The sequence below is a fragment of the Pristiophorus japonicus genome, chromosome 13 (genome assembly GCF_044704955.1).
Source record: "Pristiophorus japonicus isolate sPriJap1 chromosome 13, sPriJap1.hap1, whole genome shotgun sequence".
Lineage (NCBI taxonomy): Eukaryota > Metazoa > Chordata > Chondrichthyes > Pristiophoridae > Pristiophorus > Pristiophorus japonicus.
The window spans coordinates 56,720,156-56,746,413 of record NC_091989.1 but is presented as its reverse complement, the minus strand read 5'-3'; the positions used below and the strand labels follow the sequence as shown (position 1 = coordinate 56,746,413).

The 26,258-nt window shown below is 45.7% G+C and overlaps 1 protein-coding gene across 3 annotated transcripts in view; it reads right to left on the bottom strand.

Moving 5' to 3' along the window:
• LOC139278587 (potassium voltage-gated channel subfamily A member 3-like) overlaps window positions 1–25,163 on the bottom strand; it is a 47,769-nt gene extending 22,606 nt beyond the window's left edge. For 2 of the 3 annotated variants that reach the window (XM_070897525.1, XM_070897526.1), the window contains exon 1: window positions 21,414–25,163. In XM_070897525.1, coding sequence (XP_070753626.1) covers window positions 23,576–25,018 — 1,443 coding nt within the window. In that variant the 5' untranslated portion in view covers window positions 25,019–25,163 and the 3' untranslated portion in view covers window positions 21,414–23,575. Of the gene's footprint in view, window positions 1–7,682; window positions 7,737–21,413 lie in introns of all 3 variants that reach the window. The other variant, XM_070897527.1, reaches the window with a different exon arrangement.
• Window positions 25,164–26,258: the final 1,095 nt, after the last annotated feature.

Here is a 26,258-nt window from a genome sequence, read left to right as displayed (position 1 = left end):
TTTGATTGTAGAGACCCCAACCTTGAGTAAAGCCATAGCGATAGCCCAGGCGATCATCGCCACCAGTGACAATACCAAACAAATCTCTTAGCACAGGAGTGCTGGTGCAAGTACTGTGAACAAAGTAATGTTGTTTTCAAATCGTACGGTACAGGGCAGGACTCACATGCCTGCAGCTGCACGTCCGCAGATGTCTCAGAATCCACCATCAAGGGTGGTGAATGCAAGGCCATTAATACCTTGTTGGTGTTGCAGAGGTGATCATTGTTTCCATTCATGCTGCTTCAAAAGGATACATTTGCAAGGGCTGTGGAACAATGGGACACCTCCAACGAGTGTGCAGGCAAGCTGCAAACCCTGCTAATGCTGCAAACCACCATGTTGCAGAGGAGGACAGATCCACAGTGGATCACGATGAACCAGAGCCTCAGACTGAGGAGGCAGAGGTATATGGAGTGCACACATTTACCACAAAGTGTCCCCCGATAATGCTGAAGGTTGAATTAAATGGACTCCCGGTGTCAATGAAGCTGGACATGGGCGCGAGCCAGTCCATAATGAGCAAAAAGACTTTCGATAAACTTTGGTGCAGCAAGGCCTCAAAGCCAGCCCTGGCTCCTATTTGTACTAAACAGAGAACATATATAAAGGAACTGGTACCCGTAATCGGCAGTGCTACTGTAAAGGTCTCCTATGATGGAGCAGTGCACAAATTACCACTCTGGGTGGTACCGGGCGATGGCCCCACGCTGTTTGGCAGGAGCTGGCTGGGAAAGATAAGCTGGAACTGTGACGACGTCCTAGTGCTCTCGTCCGTCGAAGACACTTCATGTGCCCAGGTCTTAAACAAGTTCCCCTCACTGTTCGAACCGGGTATCGGGAAGTTCCAAGGAGAAAAAGTGCAGATTCATTTGATTCCGGGGCGCAACCCATCCATCACAAGAGAGCGGTACCGTACATAATGAGAGAGGGTGGAGATCGAGCTGGACTGGCTGCAACGAGAGGGCATCATTTAACGAGTGGGCCAGTCCGATTGTTCCAGTCCTCAAGGAAGATGGCACCGTCAGAATCTGTGGTGATTACAAAGTAACTATCAATTATTTCTCCCTGCAGGATCAATACCCACTACCAAAGGAAGACGACCTATTTGCAATGCTGGCGGGAGGAAAAATGGTCACGAAGCTGGACTTGACCTCGGCCTACTTGACGCAGGAGCTGGAGGAATCATCGAAGGGCCTCACCTGCATCAACACGCACAAAGGTCCCTTCATTTACAACAGATGCCCGTTTGGGATTCGATCAGCCGTGGTGATATTCCAGAGAAACATGGAAAACTTGCTGAAGTTGGTCCCGCGCACCGTGGTCTTCCAGGACGACATCTTGGTTACAGGTTGGGACACCGTCGAGCACCTGCAGAACTTGGAGGAGATTCTTAGTCGGCTTAATCGTGTAGGGCTCAGGTTAAAACGCTCGAAGTGTGTTTTCCTGGCACATGAAGTGGAATTCCTGGGAGAAGAATCACGGCGGATGGCATCAGGCCCACCGATTCGAAGATGGAGGCAATCAAGGATGCACCGAGACCACAGAACGTGATAGAGCTGCGGTCGTTTCTTGGACTCCTGAATTACTTTGGTAACTTTTTACTGGGTTTTACCACACTGCTAGAACCACTGCACTCTTTACTGTGCAAAGGAAATGAATGGGTATGGGGGAAAAGCCAAGAAAATGCCTTTTGAGAAAGCTAGAAAACTGTTATGCTCAAACAAATTGCTTGTGTTGCATGATCCATGTAAGCGTTTGGTACTAGCATGTGATGCGTCGTCATACGGTGTCGGGTGTGTATTGTAACACGCTAATTAATCTGGGAAATCGCAACCGGTTGCTTATGCATCCAGAAGTCTGTCTAAGGCTGAGAGGGCCTACAGCATGATCGAAAAAGAAATGTTAGTGTGTGTTTATGGGGTAAAGAAAATGTATCAATATCTGTTTGGGCTCAAATTTGAATTGGAAACCGACCACAAGGCAATTATATCCCTCTTTTCTGAAAGTAAGGGGATAAATACGAATGCATCGGCCCGCATCCAGAGATGGGCGCTCACGTTGTCCGCATACAACTACACCATCCGCCAAAGGCCAGGCACAGAAAACTGTGCCGATGCTCTCAGTAGGCTGCCATTACCCAGCACAGGGGTTGAGATGGCACAGCCCGCAGATTAGTTATGGTAATGGAAGCATTCGAAAGTGAGCAATCACCTGTTACTGCCCAACAGATTAGAACCTGGACGAGCCAGGACCCCTTACTGTCCTTAGTAAAAAAACTGTGTGCACCACAGGAGTTAGTCTAGTGTCCCATTAGAGATGCAGGAAGAAATAAAGCCGTACCAGCGGCGCAGAGATGAAATGTCTATACAGGCAGACTGCCTCCTGTGGGGTAATCGAGTAGTGGTGCAAAAAAAGGATAGGGACACTTTCATTAGTGACCTCCACAGCACCCACCCAGGCATTGTAATGATGAAAGCGATAGCCAGATCCCACGTGTGGTGGCCCGGTATCAATGCAGACTTAAAAGTCCTACGTGCACAAATGTAACACATGTTCTCAGTTAAGCAATGCACCCAGAAAGGCGCCACTAAGTTTATGGTCCTGGGCCCTCCAAACCGTGGTCCAGGGTCCATGTCGATTACGCAGGCCCATTCTTGGGAAAAATGTTCCTTGTGGTTGTAGATGCGTACTCCAAATGGATTGAATGTGAGATAATGTCGGCAAGCACACCCATTGCCACCACTGAAAGCCTGCGGGCCATGTTTGCCACGCACGGCCTACCTGATGTCTTTGTGAGTGACAATGGGCCGTACTTCACCAGTGCCAAGTTCAAAGAGTTCATGACCTGCAATGGGATCAAACATTTCACTTCTGCCCCGTTCAAACCAGCGTCCAATAGTCAGGCAGAGCGAGCTGTGCAAACAATTAAGCAGAGCTTGAAGAGGGTAACTGAAGGCTCCCTGCAGACTCGCCTATCCCGAGTCCTGCTTAGTTACCGCACAAGACCGCACTCGCTCACTGGGGTTCTCCCCGCTGAACTGCTCATGAACAGGACACTTAAGACAAGGCTCGCGTTAGTCCATCCCTGATCTACACGAACAGATAGAGAGCAGGCGGCTTCAACAGAAAACATACCATGGTCGCGCAAATGTGTCACGCGAAATTGAGATAAATGATCCTGTATTTGTGTTAAACTATGGACAAGGTCCCAAGTGGCTTCCCGGCACTGTCGTGGCCAAAGAGGGGAGTAGGGTGTTTCAGGTTGAACTTTCAAATGGACTCACCTGCAGGAAACACTTGGACCAAACCAAACTAAGATTCACAAACTAACCCACAACAGACTCTTACCTTTTTCGACCCCCCAACACACACACAAGTGGCAACCGACCCAGCGGTTGACCATGAAGCAGAACCCATCACCTGCAGCAGCCCAGCAGGACTCACCACCCCCAGCAGCTCTGCAAGGCCAGCTGCACAGCAGCCCAGCGAGAACCCAACAAACGACTCACCAAAACCGTCATTTGCACCGAGACGATCAACCAGGGAAAGGAAGGCCCCAGATTGACTCACATTGTAAATAGTTACACTATTGACTTTGGGGAGGCGGGGGTGGGGGGGGGGGGAAGTGTTATTATATATGTAAACCTGTAACTACCTTGTTTAACCACCAGAGGGCTCATCCCCTGGAGTCCCAAGAGATCCCACAATCCCTTGGGAGCACCTGTACATAAGGAGGCCTCACAGGCTGGAGAGGCATTCTGGAGACCTGAATAAAGGACTACGGTCACATGTTACTTTGAGCTCACAATATCTGGTCAGATTCTTTATGCAAGACATAACAGGTACCCTTGAAAAAAATCATGCCTTGGTCCTCAGAATCCCACCACGATCGACCGCAACACCAACATCACCAGGCACACCATCATCACCAGGAATACCAGCAGCACCAACAACACCAACCTTCTCCGCAATCATCTAATGCTGCACAGGGCACAGGGGGTGCCCTTATGTCTCACCATTCACTACAACTCACTAACCACTTCCAAACATGCACACATATCTGTCCAAGAAGGCGAAATGTTCAAAATAAAGATTTCAATGTTTGACACCACATTAGCAGAAACTCTACGTGAACATTGGCTAAAAGACCCAAGTGCCTACCCTTGTGTGTTGTTAGTTGGTATGATTGGACAAGGATGAGGGTGAGTGTAAGGGGTGGCTACTGAGAGAGGGATGTGATAATGTAGATAGAGAGGGATGGGTGGAGGTGTAAGTTAAGTTAGTGTGAGTAAGGATGTGCAGGAGTAGGGTAGGGAAGGCAGAGTGATGGGGATGTTATGAGTGGCACAGCAGGATGAGGTTGAGTGTGGCTTTGCAGTAACGTTTCATGATCTGAGATAATTGAAAGGTTTGCGCCACTGCAGCCAGGTCCTCCTGACCACATCCTCACTTCTGTCCTCCTGTGCAATCTGCAACCAGGCTGCGTTGGTCTCCTGGGGAGGTCTCTTCCACCCTTTGGAAGGGAAGAGAACTTCCCTGCGTGCTGTGACTCCCTCCATAAGCATATTTGTGTAGTGTTTGCAGCAGCTCAATGTTGTAGAACACTGACATCATAACTGTCAAAATGAATGTGGACATGGTCCCTTTAAGGAAACCGGCTGATGATGCCTCATCAAATGACATCATCAGACCCTCTGCCTTTTAATTAGCCGCGAACTTCGCAGGGCAGGATGATTAAGCCCAATCAAGACAAAATCACTTCAACAGAGTGCGATGGAACCGGGAGCGGGGTCGTAGTCCGCCACCTACCTCGGCCGCACCTAGCCTGCGAGTAGGTGAAATCGCGGCCTATGTCTGGTTCACCTTGGCTTCACTGATCTCCACTGCATGCTCTCTCCCTGTCCTCCAACACACTGACTTCAAAATTCTCATCTCATTTCTTGCCTCTGCAACCTCCTCCAGTCCAGCTCCTGCTTTCTAGTCTTCCAAATCTGGCTTCCTATGCATCCCCCTCTCCCACCACTGCTGCAACTTCACTGGTAGAGGTTTTACCATTTTATTTCCACACTCAGACCCGTTCCCTAAACTCCCTCACCTTGCCACTTTTCTCCCCAACTTCAAAAGCCCATTATCTTGACCATAATTTTCAGTCATCTCGTAAAGCTCTTCCCTTATCGTAGGTTATCCATTTCTTGTCCATGAAGTTTAATTTGCTGTTGTTATTATGTTAATAATGTTAGTTTCTGCAATTGAACCATTGCTGTTGTGATTCATTTAGCCCCTTAGAATGATGAAAATAGATACAGGCACCTTCCAATCTCACTTCTAGATAGAAATGTCTGCACTGTCTGCACCTTAAACCTGACTGACTCACTATTTGAGCACTTTCAATTCAAACAACACCTAGAGTTGTTTTGAAAGTGTTTATATAAGCCGTGCGGTCAGGGGTTTGGTAAGCACCACTATTAGAGTACAATCAATACAGACATTAGACACTGAATTGGTGCATTGTATAATGGGACTTTAAAGAAGCATCCAGCTGGAATGTCCTTGGCCCAGTGCTGGCCTCTTAAAGCAGAATGATTGTACTGAGCTTTTCTGGTGAACATTCACTTTTACATCATCATATAACTCAGGCAACACAGAATAAAAAACTCTTAAAAAACATAACTATAAATATAAATTCCAACTGTTCAATTAAATTATTAGCAACAGACTGTGAGCACTATAGCAGAGTACTAAATAAATTGATGCAGTTTTTTCCTGTTGTAAAAATCTAATTCTCTAACTGCAACCATAAATATTCTACTCCAATTACTAATTTAATTCTCTTATGATACATTACCAAAAAATATAAACTCTGTCTCAAGATTACCATTAAATTTTAACAGTGCTCATTATTTTCACAAATTATGGGATGTATTAGTTTATATTAGAGTGAGGTCAGTTGGTATTAGAGTGAGGCCTGTGATGGGTGCCGATTGGAGAGTGAGTTCTTTGATGGGTCAGTTGGTATAAGAACATAGGAATATAAGAAATAGGAGCAGGAGTAGGCCATAAGGCCCCTCGAGCCTGCTCCTCCTTTCAGTAAGGTCATGGCTGATCATCTACCTCAACTCCACCCTCCCGCCCAATCTCCATATCCCTTGATTCCCCTAGACTCCAAAAATCTATCTATCTCAGCCTTAAATATATTCAGAGACTCAGCATCCACAACCCACTGGGGCAGAGAATTCCAAAGATTCACAATCCTCTGAGTGAAGAAATTCCTCATCTCTGTCTTATCCTGAGACCGTGACCCCTAGTTCGAGACACTCCAGCCAGGGGAAACAATCTCTCAGCATCTACCCTATTAATCCCCTTCAGAGGCTTGTATGTTTCAATGAGATAACCTCTCATTCTTCTCAACACCAGCGTAAAGGCCCATTCGCCACAATCTCTCATCATAAGACAGCCCTCTCATTTCAGGAATCAATCTAGTGAACCTCCATTGCACCAAGGCAAGTATATCCTTAGATAAGGAGATCAAAACTGTGCACAGTACTCCAGGTGTGGTCTCACCAAGGCCCTGTACAACTGTAGCAAGACTTTATTACTCTTACACTCCAAACCCCTTGCAATAAAGGACAACATGCCATTTGCTTTCCTTATTGCTTGCTTTACCTGCATGCTAGCTTTATGTGTTTCTTGCACAAGGACACCCAAATCTCTCTGAACAGCAACATTTAAAAGTTTCTCACCATTTAAAAAATATTCGGTTTTTCTATTCTTCCTACCAAAGTGAATAACCTCACATCTCCCTGCATTATACTCCATCTGCCACCTTACTGCCCACTCACTTTGTCTATCTATATCCCTTTGTATTCTCCTCACAGCTTACTGTCCCACCTAGCTTTGTATCATCAGCAAACTTGAATACATTATACTCGGTCCCTTTATCTAGGTCATTAATATAGATTGTAAACAGCTGAGGCCCCAGCACTGATCCTTGTGGCACCCCACTAGTTACAGCCTGCCAACCTGAAAAAGACCCGTTTATCCCTACTCTCTGGTTAGCGGACAAAAAACAATCATCTATCCATGCTAATACATTATCTCATTATCTCTAATCCCATGAGCCCTTATCTTGTGTAATAACCTTTTATGTGGCACCTTATTAAATGCCTTTTGGAAATCCAAATATACTACATCCACTGGTTCCCCTTCATCTATCCTGCTAGTTACATCCTCAAAAAACTCTAACGAATTTGTCAAACATGATTTCCCTTTCATAAAACCATATTGACTCTGCCTAATCATGTTATGATTTTCTAAGTGCCTTGATACCACTTCCTTAACAATGGATTCCAGCATTTTCCCGATGACTGATGTCAGGCTAACTGGCCTGTAGTTCCCTGTTTGCTTTCTCCCCCCTTTATTGAACAGCAGTGTTACATTTGCTGCCTTCCAATCCGCTGCGACCATTCTAGAATCTAGGGAATTTTGGAAGATCAAACCCAATGCATCCACTATCTCTGCAGCCACCTCTTTTAGAACCCTAGGATGTAGGCCGTCAGGTTCAGGGGATTTGTCAGCTTTTAGTCCCATTAGTTTCTCGAATACTTTTTCTCTACTGATATTAATTAGATTAAGTTTCTCACCCTCATTAGACTCTTGGTTCCCCACCATTTCAGGTACACTTTTTGCGTCTTCCACTGTGAAGACAGATACAAAATATTTGTTTCACATTTCTGCCATTTCCTTATTCCCCATAATAATTTCTCCTGCCTCAGCCTCTAAGGACCAAGAATTAGAGTAAGGTCAGTGATGAGTCAGTTGGTATTAGAGGGAGACCTGTGATGGGTCGGTTGGTATTAGAGTAAGGTCAGTGATGGGTCGGTTGGTATTAGAGTGAGGTCAGTGATGAGTCAGTTGGTATTAGAGGGAGGCCTGTGATGGGTCGGTTGGTATTAGAGTAAGGTCAGTGATGGGTCGGTTGGTATTAGAGTAAGGTCAGTGATGGGTCAGTTGGTATTAGAGTAAGGTCAGTGATGGGTCAGTTGGTATTCGAGTAAGGTCAGTGACGGGTCGATTGGTATTGAAGCAAGTTAAGTGACGAGTATTGGTTGGTAGATGGCTTGTGATGGAGGTGTATGTTGCATATAGTTGAACAAGATGCATTCACATTTAAAATGAGTGCATCAGTGTTTTTGTATATCCAGTTAATAATTAATGCAACAAAAATCTGATTTAAAATGGTCCTGTTTACCATCCCTCTATAATCTCACTCCATTTTGAACCAGAGATCTGCAATTTCTTTCAATTCAAACATTACTAATTAGAGATTATGAAATGTTTTGGGAGGATAAATAGTGAATTATTTTTTCCACTATTGATGAATCAGTATCAAGGATGCTCAAATTTGAGATTAGTAGAAAAATTAAAGGAACGTTAGAAAAGAATTTCACCCAGAGGATTATTAGAACAAAGAATGCTTTACCAAAATGACTATTGAAGAACATTATTTCTAAAGGAATTAATTTCAAAAAGGAATAATATAAAAGGATAAAGGAAAGGGACCAGAAAATGGGATTAGAGTGGACAGAGGTAACACCACTGGCACAATGGGCTGAATGGCCTCCTATAACTTGTAAGATTCTGTCTCCGGGAATTTTCTCCCGGGTTTTCCCAATCAGTTGCTTTAACTTCAGCAGAGAATCACGGAAAGCTCATCTACATGGTGTACGTGTGATTTATGCTGATCTTCCACTGAAATACTGCAGCTCGTTGGGAGAACATGAGAAAATTCCCGGTATATGATTCTATGAAAGACTGAATTATCTCTGTGCAATAAAGTGACCTTCAAGCATCCATAATGTGAGTACACAAGATGCCAATATTATCATACAGAAGTAATATTTGTGTTTGGTTAAATATCTTAGGATGAAGAATTTCAAGAAAACATTTAGAATGATGCATCTGACCAGATAACATGACAAACCATTCTCAATAGCAAAGTTTACTTAAATGTCCCTTTTGATCTCGCAAGTATTTTAGTCACAATTAATAAGTATGAGGAGGTGTACGGTTTTCACAAAATATGAATCGGAAATGTCTTTAATTTTAAAAATTCAAATAATTTGTTTGCAGATGACCTGAAACTCAGAAATGTAGCAAGCAATGTAGAGGATAGTAACAGACTTCAGAAGGGCATAGACCGAGTGGTGAAATAGACAGACACATAGCAGATGAAATGTAACACAGAGAAGTGTGACATGGTATATTTTGGTAGCAGGACTGAGAAGGGGCAATATAAATTAAATGGTACAATTTTAAAGGGGGTGCAAGGACAGACAGACCTGGGGGTGTGTGTACACAAATCTTTGAAGGTGGCAGAACAAGTTGAGAAAGCTTTTAATAAAGAATATGGTATCCTTGGCTTTATTAATGAGTACAAAAGCCAGGAAATTATGCTAAACCTTTATAAAACACTGATTAGGCCTCAGCTGGAGTATTAAGTTCAATTCTGGGCATCACACTTTGGAAAGGATGGCCTTGCAGAGGGTGCAGAGGAGATTTACTGGAATGGTACCAGAGATGAGGGAGAGACTGGAGAAGATGGGGTTGGTCTCCTTAGAGCAGAGAAGGTTACGAGGAGATTTGTTAGAGGTGTTCAAAATCAGGACCAATTTTGATAGAGTAAATAAGGAGAAACTGTTTCTAGTGGCAGAAGGGTCAGTAACCAGAGGACACAGATTTAAGATGATTGGCAAAAGAACCAGAGGTGAAATGATGAAACATTTTTTACACAGCGAGTTATTATGATCTGAAATGCACTGCCCGAAAGGTGGTGGAAGCAGATTCAATAGTAACATTCAAAAGGTAAATACTTGAAGGGAAAATATTTACAGGGCTATGGGAAAAGAGCACGAGAGTGAGACTAATTGGAGAGCTCTACCAAAGAGCTGGCACAGGAATGATGGGCCGAATGGCCTCATTCTGTGCTGCGTCATACTATGAATTGGAGGGATGCATTGTAACTGAACTCATACCTTAAAGTTAAGCTCTTTAAATGTTGGTGTATAAATGCTGATGCATTCCTATGAGGTTATTTTGTCCACTATTTTATGCTAACCATTTAAGGGTTTGCATGCCAATATTCATGGGGTAGGATTTTTGGCTTTTAAGATTTCGGGGAGTTAATGGTGGCAGAGCCTGGAAAAAGTTTGTGCTTCAGTCAGTAAAATTGGGCAGCTGGGCCCCAAGTGTGGGGTGGAGCGCTAAGGGAGGTGAAAATCCCAAGCTAAAGAGCCGGCCTCAGAGCGCTCTAAGGGAGGCCTGAGGAGAAAAAAAAAAATGAAATAAACCCATCAAAAACATTTCTAAAAAATATCTCATGCCACCCCTACACAAATCGTGAAAAAAAAACAACCACACTTACCTGAGGTCGACATTACTTACCTAACTGCAGCTGCTACGGGTCGAGCCGCCCGTTTTCATAGGCGGTCCCAGCACATTGCTCTACACAGCGCTACGGGTCGGGCGGGAGGCAGAAATCAATCCGGTGTCGCAACCAGGGCCGTTGCACACCGGCTCACCTCTTCTGGGCAGTAATGCTCTGTACCCCGCCGAAACTGGCCCTGAAAATCCGGATGGGGCGCTGGAAGCTGACTCTCTGCCCAGAAGAACCATTGACGCCCCTCCGGGGTGGAAACAGAGGCAGCCAGGAGTGGAAAATCCAGCCCAAAGGGGTAAATCTCAAGGCATCAATGAAATTGATTAGAGGTTTTTCCTGAAACTCTGTAGGAGGAGATTCTTTGTCACAACTTTCCAGAACATTCTGTTATAAGAAATCATAGAACAATGAAGACCTTGTGTCCCATTGAATCCATTCATTCTGAAAGTTAATTCGGAAACTAGGGTCCTGAACGTAAGGAGAGGTAACTTCGATGGTATGAGATGCGAATTTCCTAGGATAGACTGGCAAATGATACTTAAAGGGTTGACAGTGGATAGGCAATGGCAGACATTTATAAATTACAAGGATGAACTTCAACAATTGTACATCCCTGTCTGGAGTAAAAATAAAATGGGGAAGGTGGCTTAACCGTGGCTGTCATGTATTCAACCAGCATTGTAACCCATGTATAAACTGACCTAAGTTGTACACCGTGAGAACACTGACCACTAGGTGGGAGACACTCCTAACCTGGACCGTCAGGTATAAAAGGGGAAGCTCCACCCAGCTTCATCACTTGAGTGCTAAGGAATAAAGGACAGGTCACAGACTGACCTTCTCTCAAGCATGGGCCTCGTGTGCATTTATACTGTATAGTAAGGACGTATCAATGGCGACAAGAAACTGGGATTTAAACCACGCGAGCATGGCCACTAGCAGAACAGACGAGAGGTACCTTGTTAAGGAATGGTTGGGACAGAGATTCAACATTGTTAAAGCAGCACACAGTTCTCCAGGCAGACAAGGGCAGTCGGGCATGCCCCAACATATAGTCGAACCCAGAGGGGGAGTTCGACAGAGACAATGGCAAGCTGAACAGCGATTCACGCCATTGCAAGGGACAATGCGGCCAGTAATGGGGCCATCAACAGCTGTTAATGGTGCACTCAAGGACAATAACAGGGGCAGTCAGGGACGATTGACTGGCAAGGGACCTTTTGTTTCAAACCGCAACTCATGCTGGAGGCGTGGAGGCACACACTTAGCCGGAGTTTGCAGAGATGAGCAAAATACCTGCAGAAATTGACACTGGGGGAAATCGCTGGAAGCTGAAGTTCAGCGAGTTCGTGTGGAGCACGAGTTCATACACCAGGACGCCACCGATAATGATGAAAGTGCTCCTCAATGGCATCCCAGTATCAATGGAGTTAGATACGGGTGCCAGCCAGTCCCTGATGGGTATCAAACAGTGGGCATCCAAGGCCAGGAGGCCAAAATTATCGCCGATTGACACACAGCTATGGAATTACACAAAGCAGATCATTCCGGTGCTTGGCAGCGCCACGGTAGTCGTGACCCACAAAGATTCGGAGAACAGACTGCCACTCTGGATTGTCCCAGGGGACGGTCCCGCACTACTGGGGAGGAGTTGGCTTGCTGTCATGAACTGGAAATGGAGCGATGTCAATGCAATTTCCTCTGTGGAGCGAGTATTTTGCTCACAGATCCTGGACAAATTTGACTCATTATTTCAACCCGGCATTGGCACTTTCATGGGGGCCAAGGTAGTGATTCACATAAACCCGGACGCCAGGCCAGTACACCACAAGGCCAGAGCGGTGCCGTACGTGATGCGGGAAAAGATAGAAGGCGAATTGGACCGCCTGCTGAGGGAAGGCATCATCTCGCCAGTCGAATTCAGTGACTGGGCGAGCCCGATTGTGCCGGTGCTCAAGGCGGATGGGTCGGTCAGGATATGTGGCGATTACAAGGCCACCATCAATCGGGAGCGGAGGACCTCTTTGCGACGCTATCCGGTGGCAAACTTTTTTCAAAATTGGACCTGACCTCAGCTTACATGACCCAGGAGCTGGCAAGTGAGTCGAAGAAGCTGACCACCATCACGACACACAAGGGGTTGTTTGAGTACAACAGATGTCCATTCGGGATTTGCTCGGCCGCCGCGATCTTCCAACGAAATATGGAAAGCCTCCTCAAGTCGATTCCAGGGACGGTGGTTTTTCAGGACGACATCCTCATTACAGGTTACGATACTGAAGAACACCTCCACAACCTGGAGGAGGTGCTACGCAGACTGGACCTGGTAGGTCTGCGACTGAAAAAGGCGAAGTGCGTCTTCCTAGCTCCAGAGGTAGAATTCCTGGGGATGAGGGTAGCAGCAGATGGGATCAGCCCTACTGCGTCCAAGACGGAAGCGATCCAGAGAGCACCCAGACCCCGTAACACGACGGAGCTGCGTTCGTTCCTGGGGCTCCTGAACTATTTTGGTAACTTTCTTCCAAAATTGAGCACGCTGCTAGAGCCGCTACACGTGCTCCTACGCAAAGGTCGCGAATGGGTCTGGGGGGACAGCCAGGAAAGGGCTTTTAATAGAGCACGCAATTTGTTATGTTCCAACAATCTGTTAACGCTATATGACCCATGTAAGAAACTTGTGTTAACGTGCGATGCATCGTCCTATGGTGTCGGGTGTGTGTTGCAGCATGTCAATGCCAAGGGTCAGTTACAGCCGGTAGCTTATGCCTCCAGAAGTCTGTCCCAGGCAGAAAGGGGCTACGGGATGGTAGAAAAGGAGGCGCTCGCATGTGTATTTGCGGTAAAGAAAATGCACCAGTACCTGTTTGGCAGGAAATTTGAGCTGGAGACAGATCACAAACCCCTAACGTCCCTTTTGGCCAACAACAAGGCCATAAATGCAAACGCATCGGCCTGCATACAGAGGTGGGCACTCACGTTAGCCGCCTATGACTACACAATTCGGCACAGACCGGGCACCGAAAACTGCGCCGATGCACTCAGCAGGCTCCCACTAGCCACCACTGAGGGGCCTACCGAGCATGCTGCTGAGATGGTCATGGCTGTTGAAGCTTTCGGAAGCGAAGGCTCACCCGTGACAGCCCGTCAGATTAAAGTCTGGACAAATAGAGACCCGCTATTGTCTCTCGTCAAGAAATGTGTCCTGAATGGGGACTGGGCAGCCACGTACAGGGCATGCCCTGAGAAATTTAAACCATTTCACAGGCGCAAGGATGAACTCTCGATTCAGGCCGATTGCCTACTGTGGGGAAACCGCGTAGTCATGCCCCAGATGGGCAGAGAGGTGTTCATCAGAGAACTCCACAATGGGCACCTGGGCATTGTCACGATGAAGGCAATTGCCAGGTCACACGTTTGGTGGCCAGGGATAGACGCAGATCTGGAACTTTGTGTTCGCAGGTGCAACACGTGTGCCCAGCTGGGCAATGCACCCAGGGAAGCCCCCCTTAGCCCCTGGCCATGGCCCGCCAAGCCATGTATAAACTGACCTAAGTTGTACACCGTGAGAACACTGACCACTAGGTGGGAGACACTCCTAACCTGGACCTTCAGGTATAAAAGGGGAAGCTCCACCCACCTTCATCACTTGAGTGCTAAGGAATAAAGGACAGGTCACAGACTGACCTTCTCTCAAGCATGGGTCTCGTGTGCATTTATACTGTATAGTAAGGACGTATCAGTGGCTAACAAGGGAAATTAGGGATAGTGTTAAATCCAAGGAAGAGGCATATAAATTGGTAGAAAAAGCAGCAAACCTGAGGACTGGGAGAAATTTAGAATTCAACAGAGGAGGACAAAGGGTTTAATTAGGAGGGGGAAAATAGAGTATGAGAGAAAGCTTGCAGGGAACACAAAAGCTGACTGCAAAAACTTCTATAGATATGTGAAGAGAAAAAGATTAGTGAAAACCAACGTAGGTCCTTTGCAGTCAGAATCAGGTGAATTTATAATGGGGAACAAAGAAATGGCAGACTAATTGAACAAATACTTTGGATCTGTCTTCATTAAGGAAGACACAATTAACCTTCCGGAAATACTAGGGGTTCGAGGTCTAGCAAAAAGAAGGAACTGAAGGAAATCCTTATTAATCACAAAATTGTGTTAGGGAAATTGATGGGATTGAAGGCCGATAAATCCCCAGGGCCTGATAAGTACTCTGGGATGCAGCATAAGGAAGTGGCCCTAGAAATAGCGGATGCATTGGTGATCATTTTCCAACATTCTATTGACTCCGGATCAGTTCCTATGGACTGGAGGGTAGCTAATGTAACACCACTTTTTAAAAAAGGAGGGAGAGAGAAAACAGGGAATTATAGACCGGTTAGCCTGGCATCAGTGATGGGGAAAATGTTGGAATCAATTATTAAAGATGAAATAGCAGCGCATTTGGAAAGCAGTGACAGGATCGGTCCCAGTCAGCATGGATTTATGAAAGGGAAATCATGCTCGACGAATCTCCTAGAATTTTTTGAGGATGTAACTAGTAGAGTGGACAAGGGAGAACGTGAATGTGGTGTATTTGGACTTTCAAAAGGCTTTTGACAAGGTCCCACACAAGAGATTAGTGTGCAAAATTAAAGCACATGGTATTGGGGGTAATGTTCTGATGTGGATAGAGAACTGGTTGGCAGACAGGAAGCAGAGAGTCGGAATAAACGGGTCCTTTTCAGAATGGCAGGCAGTGACCAGTGGGGTGCTGCAGGGTTCAGTGCTGGGACCCCAGCTATTTACAATATACATCAATGATTTAGATGAAGGAATTGAATGTAATATCTCCAACTTTGCAGATGACACTAAGCTGGGTGGTGGTGTGAGCTGTGAGGAAGATGCTAAGAGGCTGCAGGGTGACTTGGACAGGTTAGGTGAGTGGGCAAATGCATGGCAGATGCAGTATAATGTGGATAAATGTGAGGTTATCCACTTTGGTGGCAAAAACAGGAAGACAGAAGATTATCTGAATGGTGACAAATTAGGAAAAGGGGAGGTGCAACGAGATCTGGGTGTCATGGTACATCAGTCATTGAAGTTTGCTATGCAGGTACAACAGGCGGTGAAGAAGGCAAATGGCATGTTGGTCTTCATAGCGAGGGGATTTGAGTATAGGAGCAGGGAGGTCTTACTGCAGTTGTACAGAGCCTTGGTGAGGCCAAACCTGGAATATTGTGTTCAGTTTTGGTCTCCTAATCTGAGGAAGGACGTTCTTGCTATTGAGGGAGTACAGCGAAGGTTCACCAGATTGATTCCCGGAATGGCAGGACTGACATATGAGGAGAGACTGGATCAACCGGGCTTGTATCCACTGGAGATTAGAAGAATGAGAGGGGATCTCATAGACACATAAAATTCTGACGGAATTGGACAGGTTAGAGGCAGGAAGAATGTTCCTGTTGCTGGGGAGTTCCAGAGCCAGGGGTTACAGTCTAAGAATAAGAGATAAGCCATTTAAGACCGAGATGAGGAAAAATTTCTTCACTCAGAGAGTGGTTAACCTGTGGAATTCTCTACCGCAAAAGTTGTTGAGGCCAGTTCGTTAGATATATTCGAAAGGGAGTTAGATATGGCCCTTACGGCCAAAGGGATCAAGGGGTATGGAGAGAAAGCAGGAAAGGGATACTGAGGTTGAATGATCAGCCATGATCTTATTGAATGGTGGTGCAGGCTCAAAGGGCCGAATGGCCTACTCCTGCACCTAATTTCTATGTTTCTAAAGTTCATGGGCTATTTGCACTGCACTACACTCCAGCTTTCAAAAAGACCAAACTTAGTAAAAATCGACTTTGAAAAGAAATCCTCCAGGACACTACTTTATTAAACTACAACTACTTACATTTCTCACAATATGCCCTTGGGTGTAGAAGATCTAGGGTTTACCTAATTGTGATGTTTAAGATGATTAAAGGAGTTGATAGGTAGATGGAGAGAAGCTATTTTCTCTGATGGGAAGAGTCCAGAACAAGGAGGCATAACCTTAAAATTAGAGCTGGGCCGTTCTGGAATGATGTCTGGAAGCACTTCTTTACAAAAAGGGTAGTGGAAATCTGGAACTCTCGCCCCAAAATAATGCATGTGAATACATGCTTTTTTGACAGCTCCACCATGCTTTCATATTAAGGCAATCTCTGTGCCCCTGCTTTTAAAGGGATAAGGTGAGGGGAAGTTTGGCTGCCTGGAACCCAGAGGTACTTTTTGCAGCCCTGGCTCATGACACCTTTACACCAACCATACACAGAGCTATACTGTGACACGCATACTGATAGCTTTATCAGTACACTCTATGTATAGAGTATGTTAAGAGAAATCATGTACACGTTTACAGAGAAAGAGTTTATAAATTCACTGCACATAGTACATAGATGTACACCTTCCCCCTCCCCCTCCCCTCTGCCACCGCTCATTGTCAGTACCAAGCCTATTATACCATGGGCCAATGCCATAATGCTATCCCAAATATATGTTCAAACTCAGAAAAACAACTCTTACTGAATCAGCATCCATTTTTCAATCCAGCATCCTTGCAACCTCTGAGTGACACTGAAGGTCTATTGCTGATGGTTGACAAATTACGCAGTTTGTACAATGGATTCTCACCCACTCAAAACTCATATCACGTGGAATCCTTCCAGCCTTCAAAGAGAGAGAATTTTACTTTCCTTCAGTCTGAATTTGATTCAAACACAGACACAAAGACAAAAAGATACTGTTGTAACTCACCAAGTCACGGAGGTCCCATTTTAATCCCTTCAAAAATAGGAGCAACATCAAATGCCTTGCTTATACTGACGCCTCTAGGTGGATCAGTGATACGCCACACTGTGGGCCATCAGACATTTTTGTTGCTGGGACTAAATTCTCCCAGTATTTATAGTGTTGTGTCTCTGAGCTCATGCCATGATGAAACTTAAACCTAAACTGATGCTCTTTGTTGCAGGATGTGTCCAGAGTTCAGAATTTGAGATCAATTTACATTTAATCTTTCACATGATGAATTAATTTGGGTATTTTCAAAGTATAAACCAGGCAAAAATGAGCCCAATCAAGATTCAGCTCATTTAATAGGGTTTAAGTAATAGCCAACGTATGATAGGTACTAATGAGACTAACACAACTCCCATGAGTTCCAAGTGCCCGCAATGGTTAACCTGGTTGCATTATGGCTCACTGAACTACCTATATTTTTCATGATATACAACATATCAAGACTAATATACCTGAACAATTGTAACTGCTGCTACCTTTATATTCTAAGTGCCAAAGGTGATTTGTAAAGAAAGAACAAAAGAAATTGCATTTATATAATCACCTAAATACATCCTCAGGATATCTCATAATGCTTCACAAACAATTATTCACTTTTGAAATGTAGTGACCTGTTACATAGGCACATGCATTGGCTAGTTGTACTTAGCAAGATACCACAAACAGTTAATCTGTTTTTTTTTGGTGAGTTGGTTGAGGGAGGATACCAGGAAAACTCACCTACTTTTCTTCGTGGACAGACAGGGCCTTGGTCAACATTTCACCAGAAAGATGGCACTTATTGCAATGCAGCACTCCGACAGTACTACACTGAATTGTTAATCTAGATAAGAGATTCAACCCACTGATTCTGGGGTGAGAGTGCTACTAATTGAGCTCAGCTAACACATTTAAGGGCTTTAAAATGCTTCCTGTTTTTACACACTTCTCAGGATTTGAAGAAGTGAATCCTAATCTTGCTCAAATGTGTACAAATGTACCGGAAAACTTGTACAGCTCTAAAGAAACCTACTGGTTGCAGTCACCTGCCACACTGGTGCCATGGGATCAATAATGTGATGGCAGACACCCATTGCACTAATCCACATCGGGCACTGGCTCCTCCTATAATTAGGCTCAGAGGCTTGAGCACTACTCCATGCCCTGTGCACTTAGTGAAAGGGAAGTGCTGTTGGTGCTCAGGGACCATGCACAGACTGCGCACAAGGCTCAATCGGGGCCTGGGATTTAGTAAAATGAGGCCCAGGCCCCATCATGTGACTGGAGCACCTGAGCAGTCTCCCAGTCACTCATTTCCCATAGCAAACAGGCGCTGTATGGAAAGCCAAAAACTTTTATTTTAATGTTTTACTTAGACGATCCTGCCTTCCAACTGTTAAAATAACAAATGTTTCTGCACAGAAACAGGTTATTATTTGGGTTGATAAAACTACGGCAGTGTCATCCTAATTAGCCAATCAGAAAGAGGTTATGTGGTTTATCAGTTCTGTTGCTAGTTGTGTTTTTTTACACATGATTCACCTAGTTTACTCCAACTCCTGCTTGTTCCCCACATCTTTTATTATTCCTTTTTTCTAACTGATTCTTTTTTTTTAATTACAGACTCTGCTTTCGCAATGCTTTATGACAGAGGCTTCCACAATCCAATCATATTCTATTTAAAGTAATACTTTCTAATCTCCCCTGTAATGCTATTTCTGATTATCTTAACTCTTGTTACCAGTGGAAATAATCACTATTTAATCTATCATAATCTTGAAGACCTTTATCAGGTCACCTCCTAACCTGCACAGCTCTAGTGAAAAAGGCCCTAACTTCTAAAGTAACTTCATAATTTAACCCCTTAGCCCTGATAATATCCTTGTGAATCTATGTGGTACTTTTTCCATTGCTTTTATATCATTCCTATAAATGAGATGCCCAAAACTGCAATAAATGTTCCAAAGGTGACCTAATTAAGGTTTTCTACAAGTGTAGTATTACTTCCTTGCTTTTTTGACCCTAAAGGACCATTTCTCTCAGGCACATGTGCTCACTTGCCTTGGAGGTCTTGTGAAACTGTTAATGTTAAAACATTTCACTGACCTGTTGGCTCTGTACAGATATTGAAGACAAAGACAGCCCACCGAACCAGTTGGAACCTTTTAAATGTGCAACATTTAAGTTTAACAAGATGCTGTTGCAGTTCTCAAGCAATATGACCTTTTTCACATCGCTTGCAAACATTATTACACACAGATCAGTGACCTCAAACAAGAATTATACTGCATGGACACTACAAAAGAGAGGGAGGTGAGTATGTTTATTTATGCAGTGAGTTATGATGATCTGAATGCTCTGTCTGAAAGGGAGCAGACTCAACAGTAACTTTCAAAGGGGAATTGGAGATAGACTTGAAAGGGAAATGTATGCAGGGCTGTAGGGAAAAAACTTCAGAGCAGGCCCAGGCTAGATGGGATGTATGATTCTATGATATCAGGGAAGAGTCCCATCACACCCACCATAAACAGTCCTATAAATGTACAATCGGGAGAAGTGCCTCCTAAGGTAAAGCAGCATTATTTTATCCAGACTTGCACGTCATCGATGGAACTGCCATTTGCACCTGCTAGTGTGGTATGTCTCCATGTGTAGTTTAATAAATTATATCAGTGGAAGTTTGTAAATGTAAATCCCGATTATTTGTGCTTGATCTCTCTGGACCGCTGTCTTGTAAGATTATGTTTCCAACCCCGGTTAAATCAGTGTACAAGTATCCTCGACATGCAGGGAAAATCTCAGGCGTTCGAGTATTCTAGTTTCATTTGGGCACGGTTCCATTGGACAAAGCCTCAATAAATGAGAATGGAACTGCACAGCGTTACGGAAAGCAAGCGTGCATGAACGCGATGAGATTTATTTTTGCCGACCCATTTAACCACTTCAACAATAAGCTTGTCCGCACTTCCGAAACAAAACAACTCCATGTGTTTGAGGTTTTCACAGGCAAGACGTCAGCCGCCGAGACGCTGCTGGAGTCAGCTGAGCAGTCACTTGGTGGCTTGTGAAGGGTTTGATCAGTCTGCTGGTGACCTGTCGAAGCGGCTTTCACACAGGCTGGTGCAGATGGTGGGCTCGCACACACATACTGGGTATTGTTAGCACTGTCGTCAGCGAAACAATTGCAGACAGGGAATGTTCGACATTTACATCTCCCAAAGGACAAAAGGTTATCCATCACCCTCTGCAGAGCCGCCCTTAAATTTACAATCGCAGTCTGGTGCTGCCTCGTGGTTTGAATCCGACCACAAATGGATAACAGCGATACCTCCGCTCACCCGCAGCCTTGCTTCATTCAATGGTTTAGAAACGTTTAGAAACGCCGCATCTCGCGACTGAAAAAAGCGGTATTTTTTTTAAATCAACACGCAAAGTGCGCACAGTCTCCCTACCAACATTATTGGTGATATGCCCAGCGCAGCCCACAAAATACTAAACCTGTTCCCTTGTGTCGAAATGACCCGAAACCACTGCAAATTAACTGAAGTTGGTGCTCGATAATATAGAAATCTCAATGTATATTGATGCAAGCGCTGTTTGTACTGTAATTATAACCATAGAAACATAGAAAATAGGTGCAGGAGTAGGCCATTCGGCCCTTCGAGCCTGTACCACCATTCAATAAGATCATGGCTGATCATTCACCTCAATACCCCTTTCCTGCTTTATCTCCATACCCCTTACTCCCTTTAGCCGTAAGGGCCTTATCTAACTCCCTCTGGAATATATCCAATGAACTGGCATCAACAACTCTCTGCGGCAGGGAATTCCACAGGTTAACAACTCTCTGAGTGAAGAAGTTTCTCCTCATCTCAGTCCTAAATGGCTTACCCCTTATCCTTAGACTGTGTCCCCTGGTTCTGGACTTCCCCAACATCGGGAACATTCTTCCTGCATTTAACCTGTCCAGTCCTGTCAGAATTTTATATGTTTCTATGAGATCCCCTCTCATCCTTCTAAACTCCAGTGAATAAAGGCCCAGTCGATCCAGTCTCTCCTCTTATGTCAGTCCTGCCATCCTGGGAATCAGTCTGGTGAACCTTTGCTGCACTCCCTCAATAGCAAGAATGTTTACACTCACCTTTTATACCATGCCTCCCACAAACTGACAATTCCAATGTGTTCTTTAGAGCAAAATCGTGAACGTTCTTTGTGAATTGTGATTTCCCGATGAGTGGGATCCCGTTTTCCTTCGCTGTTTGGCTGTACGCATTAGTCCTTATACCCCACAGGCTTGCAAACCCACCTTGGGAATTGCAAGCAGGGCAGTGTCTCATTTGATCGGATCCTGTGAACACATTCGGAATTATCAGCAATCATTTCAAATGCTCCAGTCACATGCGTGTGGCGGCTTGACTAAGGAAAAGTCATTCACTATCTGTCTGACAGGGACTTTAGTAACTAATTCCAGTGAGAATTCCCACTCCTGGCCTTTCGGGACTAAGTTGGGGTTCCTGTTGCAATGGGTTGTGTTGCATCTTGTTTACCGGGGAGCCGGCCCAACTCTGGGCATTGATCAGATCGGAACGAGATGTGATCCGCCCCGCGATCCCATTGTTAATCTGCCGACCCCGAGTTAGCTTGAAATGTGTTCGCCATCACCAAGGCAACGTACCTATTTGGATTGTCATGTGACGCGACCAATCGAATGATCGTGCCTTGGAAGATATACATCAAAGATGGGCTCTGATATTTGATTTAACGCCAGTTATAACTGAAATACATCTTTCCTCATGTTCAATGATTGAGTTGGGCAATTTGCAGCTGGCAAATGGTGGTTGATCACTCCCACCTTAAATTGCAGTCACGTTTTCTGTGATTATCTCAATGCATTTCGGTGCGTGTTGGAAACAGATCCTTTTGTTGAGGGGTTAAATATAGCGCATTGAGCTAGCCATGAAATACAGAGAAAAGGGATGCTATTCCACTGAACACGGTCGCTGTGACACCATTTCTAAAGATTGCAGCGAGCTTCGGGTTTATATATACATCAGCAATGATTTAGCCATGGGACGCTGTGAAGGACGATGCTGCACATTAAGCGATGTATGTCTGACTCCTCCGACTGTCAGATTGGAGAACAGTCCAGAAGGTTGCCACGGCAACCGCCGACGCTGCCGAGGTGGTCCCGCGGGGAGGCGCTGGCGAGCCGCATTCCCCCAGTCACACCGCCCGCCCCCGCCTCAGCTTGCACCTGTCCTCTGTTTTGTCTCTTTTTCAGGCAGGCACTTAAAGATGTTTATTTTTTTTTAAGGAGAGGTGGGGAACAGTAATTGTCAAATGCGACAAAAAATTATGGCGCGAATGTAAACATAATCCGCATGTGCATTAAAGTAACGGTCCCCATTTCTTCACCAATGTGAAATTTGATATAAAAATACACAGAATGTCGATGATGATAAGCAAACGCGCTTACTGACTTTTCTGGTCTTCCCTTATACAGTTCACAGAGTGGCGCAGGGGGAGAACGACATCAAATTGATCCAATTCAGCACAACTATCACAATGTAAAGTGCTTGAGACGGCAGCAGGCCAGCGAGTGGGATGAGTGATGGCAATGACTTCCTCTTCGGATATTTCCAGTGTTGCAGAACACAGCAACAGCTGCGTGTCCTCCTTCGGGTTGTAATCTTGACATTGTTTTCTGCCTTTTCTCTCTCTCTCATTTGGTTCTTCCCCTCCGTCCCCGTCAGCTTTCTTTGCAGTCGTTTTCCTTTCGTTTTGAAAATGTTAAATCTTCCCTTTTTCTCCGCGGGTCAGGCACTCTCCCCCGTGTAGTATGGGGCTCTGAATTCCCCCTCCCCACGCTCCAATTCGGGAGAAACCCCCACCCAGGAGAAGGTGCCTGCCTGTTTCGGTAGAGAATTGCTGGGAGGAGGGGGAGATCGAAGCTGGCCATTTTTTTTACAAAATCGCTCTTCGTTTTTCCTCAATTTAACTGAGGGTTAAACTGTGAATAACATGTCAAAACCAGAGCAAAACAAATGGCGGGCAGGTCGCATTGAACCGCAGAAGATGTCAAAACACTAGACATGTTGACACCAAAGCTAAGAAAAATGGAAGACTGTTTTGCCCAGATATGATTCTGCCACAGATATCTTTGTACTAAAATATTTCACTTCCATGGGTTGGTGAGACTCATCAATGTTTCTTTTTAATGTGACTTAAAGCACTGGGTGGAGAGTTTCTCAGTGTGTATTTAGCTCTCCCCTTTCTCCACCTCGCTCGTTCCTTCCCCTTTGATCATACATCAGTGAATATTGTGCGGCTTTGGGGGTCTGCGGGTCTCTGTTTGCGGGGTCTGCAGTCGGGGTACTGGTGATGATCCAGTATCAGCGCGTCCACGTTGTCCTCCGCCTCCGGGTACTCGCCTTTGTCGTTGCTCTGGAGCTGGCCGCTGCTGATGTGCATGTACTCGGCGTGGTCGTCGTGCTCGTTCTCCCGGTGGTAGAAGTAGTTGAAGTTAGAGACAATGACGGGCACGGGCAGGGCGATGGTCAGTACCCCGGCGATGGCGCACAGCGAGCCCACGATCTTGCCCCCGATGGTGACGGGATGCATGTCTCCGTAACCCACCGTCGTCATGGTGACCACCGCCCACCAGAAGGCGTCCGGGATGCTGGCGAAGCTCGAGTCCGGATCGTCTGTCTCGGCGAAGTAGACGGCGCTGGAGAAGAGGATGACCCCGATGAAGAGGAAGAACATGAGCAGGCCCAGCTCCCGCAGGCTGGCCTGCAGGGTTTTCCCCAGGATTTGGAGCCCCTTGGAGTGGCGGGACAGCTTGAAGATGCGGAACACTCGAACAAGCCGGATGACCCTGAGGATGGCCAAGGACATCGTCTGTTGCCCGTTGCTTTGGTGATGCACTAACTCGGTGAAGAGGGTGATGAAATAGGGGATGATGGCCACAATGTCAATGATGTTCATGATGTTCTTGAAGAAGCCAGGCTTGCTGGGGCAGGAGAAAAATCTCACCAACAGTTCGAAAGAGAACCAGACAATGCACAGAGTCTCGATGATGAAGAAGGGGTCGGTGAAGGGGTTCACCCCCAAGGTTTCTGTGCCATTGGTAGCGGGTTTCACCAGGTCCGGGCGGGCATCTTCTCTGAATTCAGGCAGGGTCTCTAAACAGAATATGATAATGGAGATGAGAATGACAAGGACGGAGACGATGGCAATCCCTTTGGCAGGTCCCGAGCTCTCCGGGTATTCGAACAGCAACCAAACTTGGCGCTGGTACTCGTTGGTGGGCAAAATGCGTTCTTCTTCTTTAATAAAACCTTCCTCCTCGCGGAAATTATCGATGGCCTCTTCTCCCATCTCGTAAAATTTGATCTCTTCCAGGAAAATATCGACAGGCACGTTAACAGGTCTTCTCAGCCTCCCGCCCGACTGGTAGAAGTAGAGGATGGCGTCGAAGCTGGGGCGATTCCTGTCGAAGAAATACTCGTTTCGAAGAGGATCGAAGTAGCGCATCCTCTTCCTCGGATCGCCGAGCAGAGTGTTGGGGAATTGGGCAAGGGTCCTGAGCTGCGTCTCGAACCTGAGCCCCGAGATGTTGATGAACGCCCTCTCGCAGCATTCTTGCCCCAGCTCCAGCTCCAGCTCCTCGGGGTCGCAGTTGCCCTGAGAGAGCGCGGTTAACGCCACCGACTCGTCGATATTTTCTTCCGCGACAAGAGTCATCTTCAGCCGGGGCGACCTCCTTCCTCCTCAGGAATGGCTGGGGCCAGGCTGGGTCTCCTTCCGATCTGCCACTTTCCCCGGGGCAGCGCCTCGCATTTCCCTGATTAGCCCCAGACTGTCTCCACACCTTCTCTCTCTCTCTCTCTCTCTCTCACACACACACACACAGATGGGCAGGGACTCTCTACAATCCCAGCATTTCAAATAGCTCAGCCACACACCATCCCCTCTGATGACGTGAAGGCGACGTTTCTCGACAACGAAGAGAATCACGTCTGGCTCCCGGCATAAAACCGCTCCGGTTTGCCCCCAAAGCAACAAATCTCACCCACTCTGGCAGCAATCGCCCATCCAATTCATACCCAGCGGGAGTTAACATTGGAGCATTCCCCCGCCTCCCTCTTCCCCTTATTAATGACTGACATTGCTGACCAGGATTTAGTTCCACACCCCCTTCACTTAATATAATCTGTGAAACTCCAGACTGACTTTCTGTGCCAGCTTTTTGTGACTGCCTCTCCTTGTATGCCAGAATCGCCTCATCTCGAATAGTTACACTTCTCCAAACAAAAGCGAATGCTGGAATCTGAAATAAAAACAGAAAATGCTGAAAATATTCAACAGGTCAGGCAGCATGTGTGGAGCAAGAAACAGAGTTAATGTCTCAGGTCAACGACCATTGGTCAGAACTGGAAAAGATTAACAGGTTTTTAAGCAAGTGTAGGGACAGGGAAAGGAGGGAGGGGAGGAAAGAACAAAAGTGAAGGTCTGTGATAGGGTGGAAGGCAGGAGAGATTAAGAGACAAAAGAGATGATGATGGAAGGCAAAAGGAGATGATAATGGGACAAGTTAAGAAACAAAAAATGACACTAGACAGGGTGTAAATAGAGGTGGCAGAATCATCAACAGCTGCCATGGGTAAGAGAAAAAAAAAATATGGGCAGAGGTCATGGTTTGAAATTGTTGAACTCGATGTTGAGTCCAGAAGGCTGTAAATGAAAGATGAGGTGCTGTTCCTCGAGCTTACATTGAGCTTCATTGGAACAGTGTGAGAGGCTGAGGACAGAGAGATCAGAGTGGGAGTAGAGTGGAGAATTAAAGTGACAGGTGACCGGAAGCTCAGGGTCATGCTTACGGACTGAACGGAGGTGTTCTGTAAAACGGTCACCCAATCTGCGTTTGATCTCCCCAATGTAGAGGAGACCACATCGTGAGCAGCGATTACAGTATACTAAATTG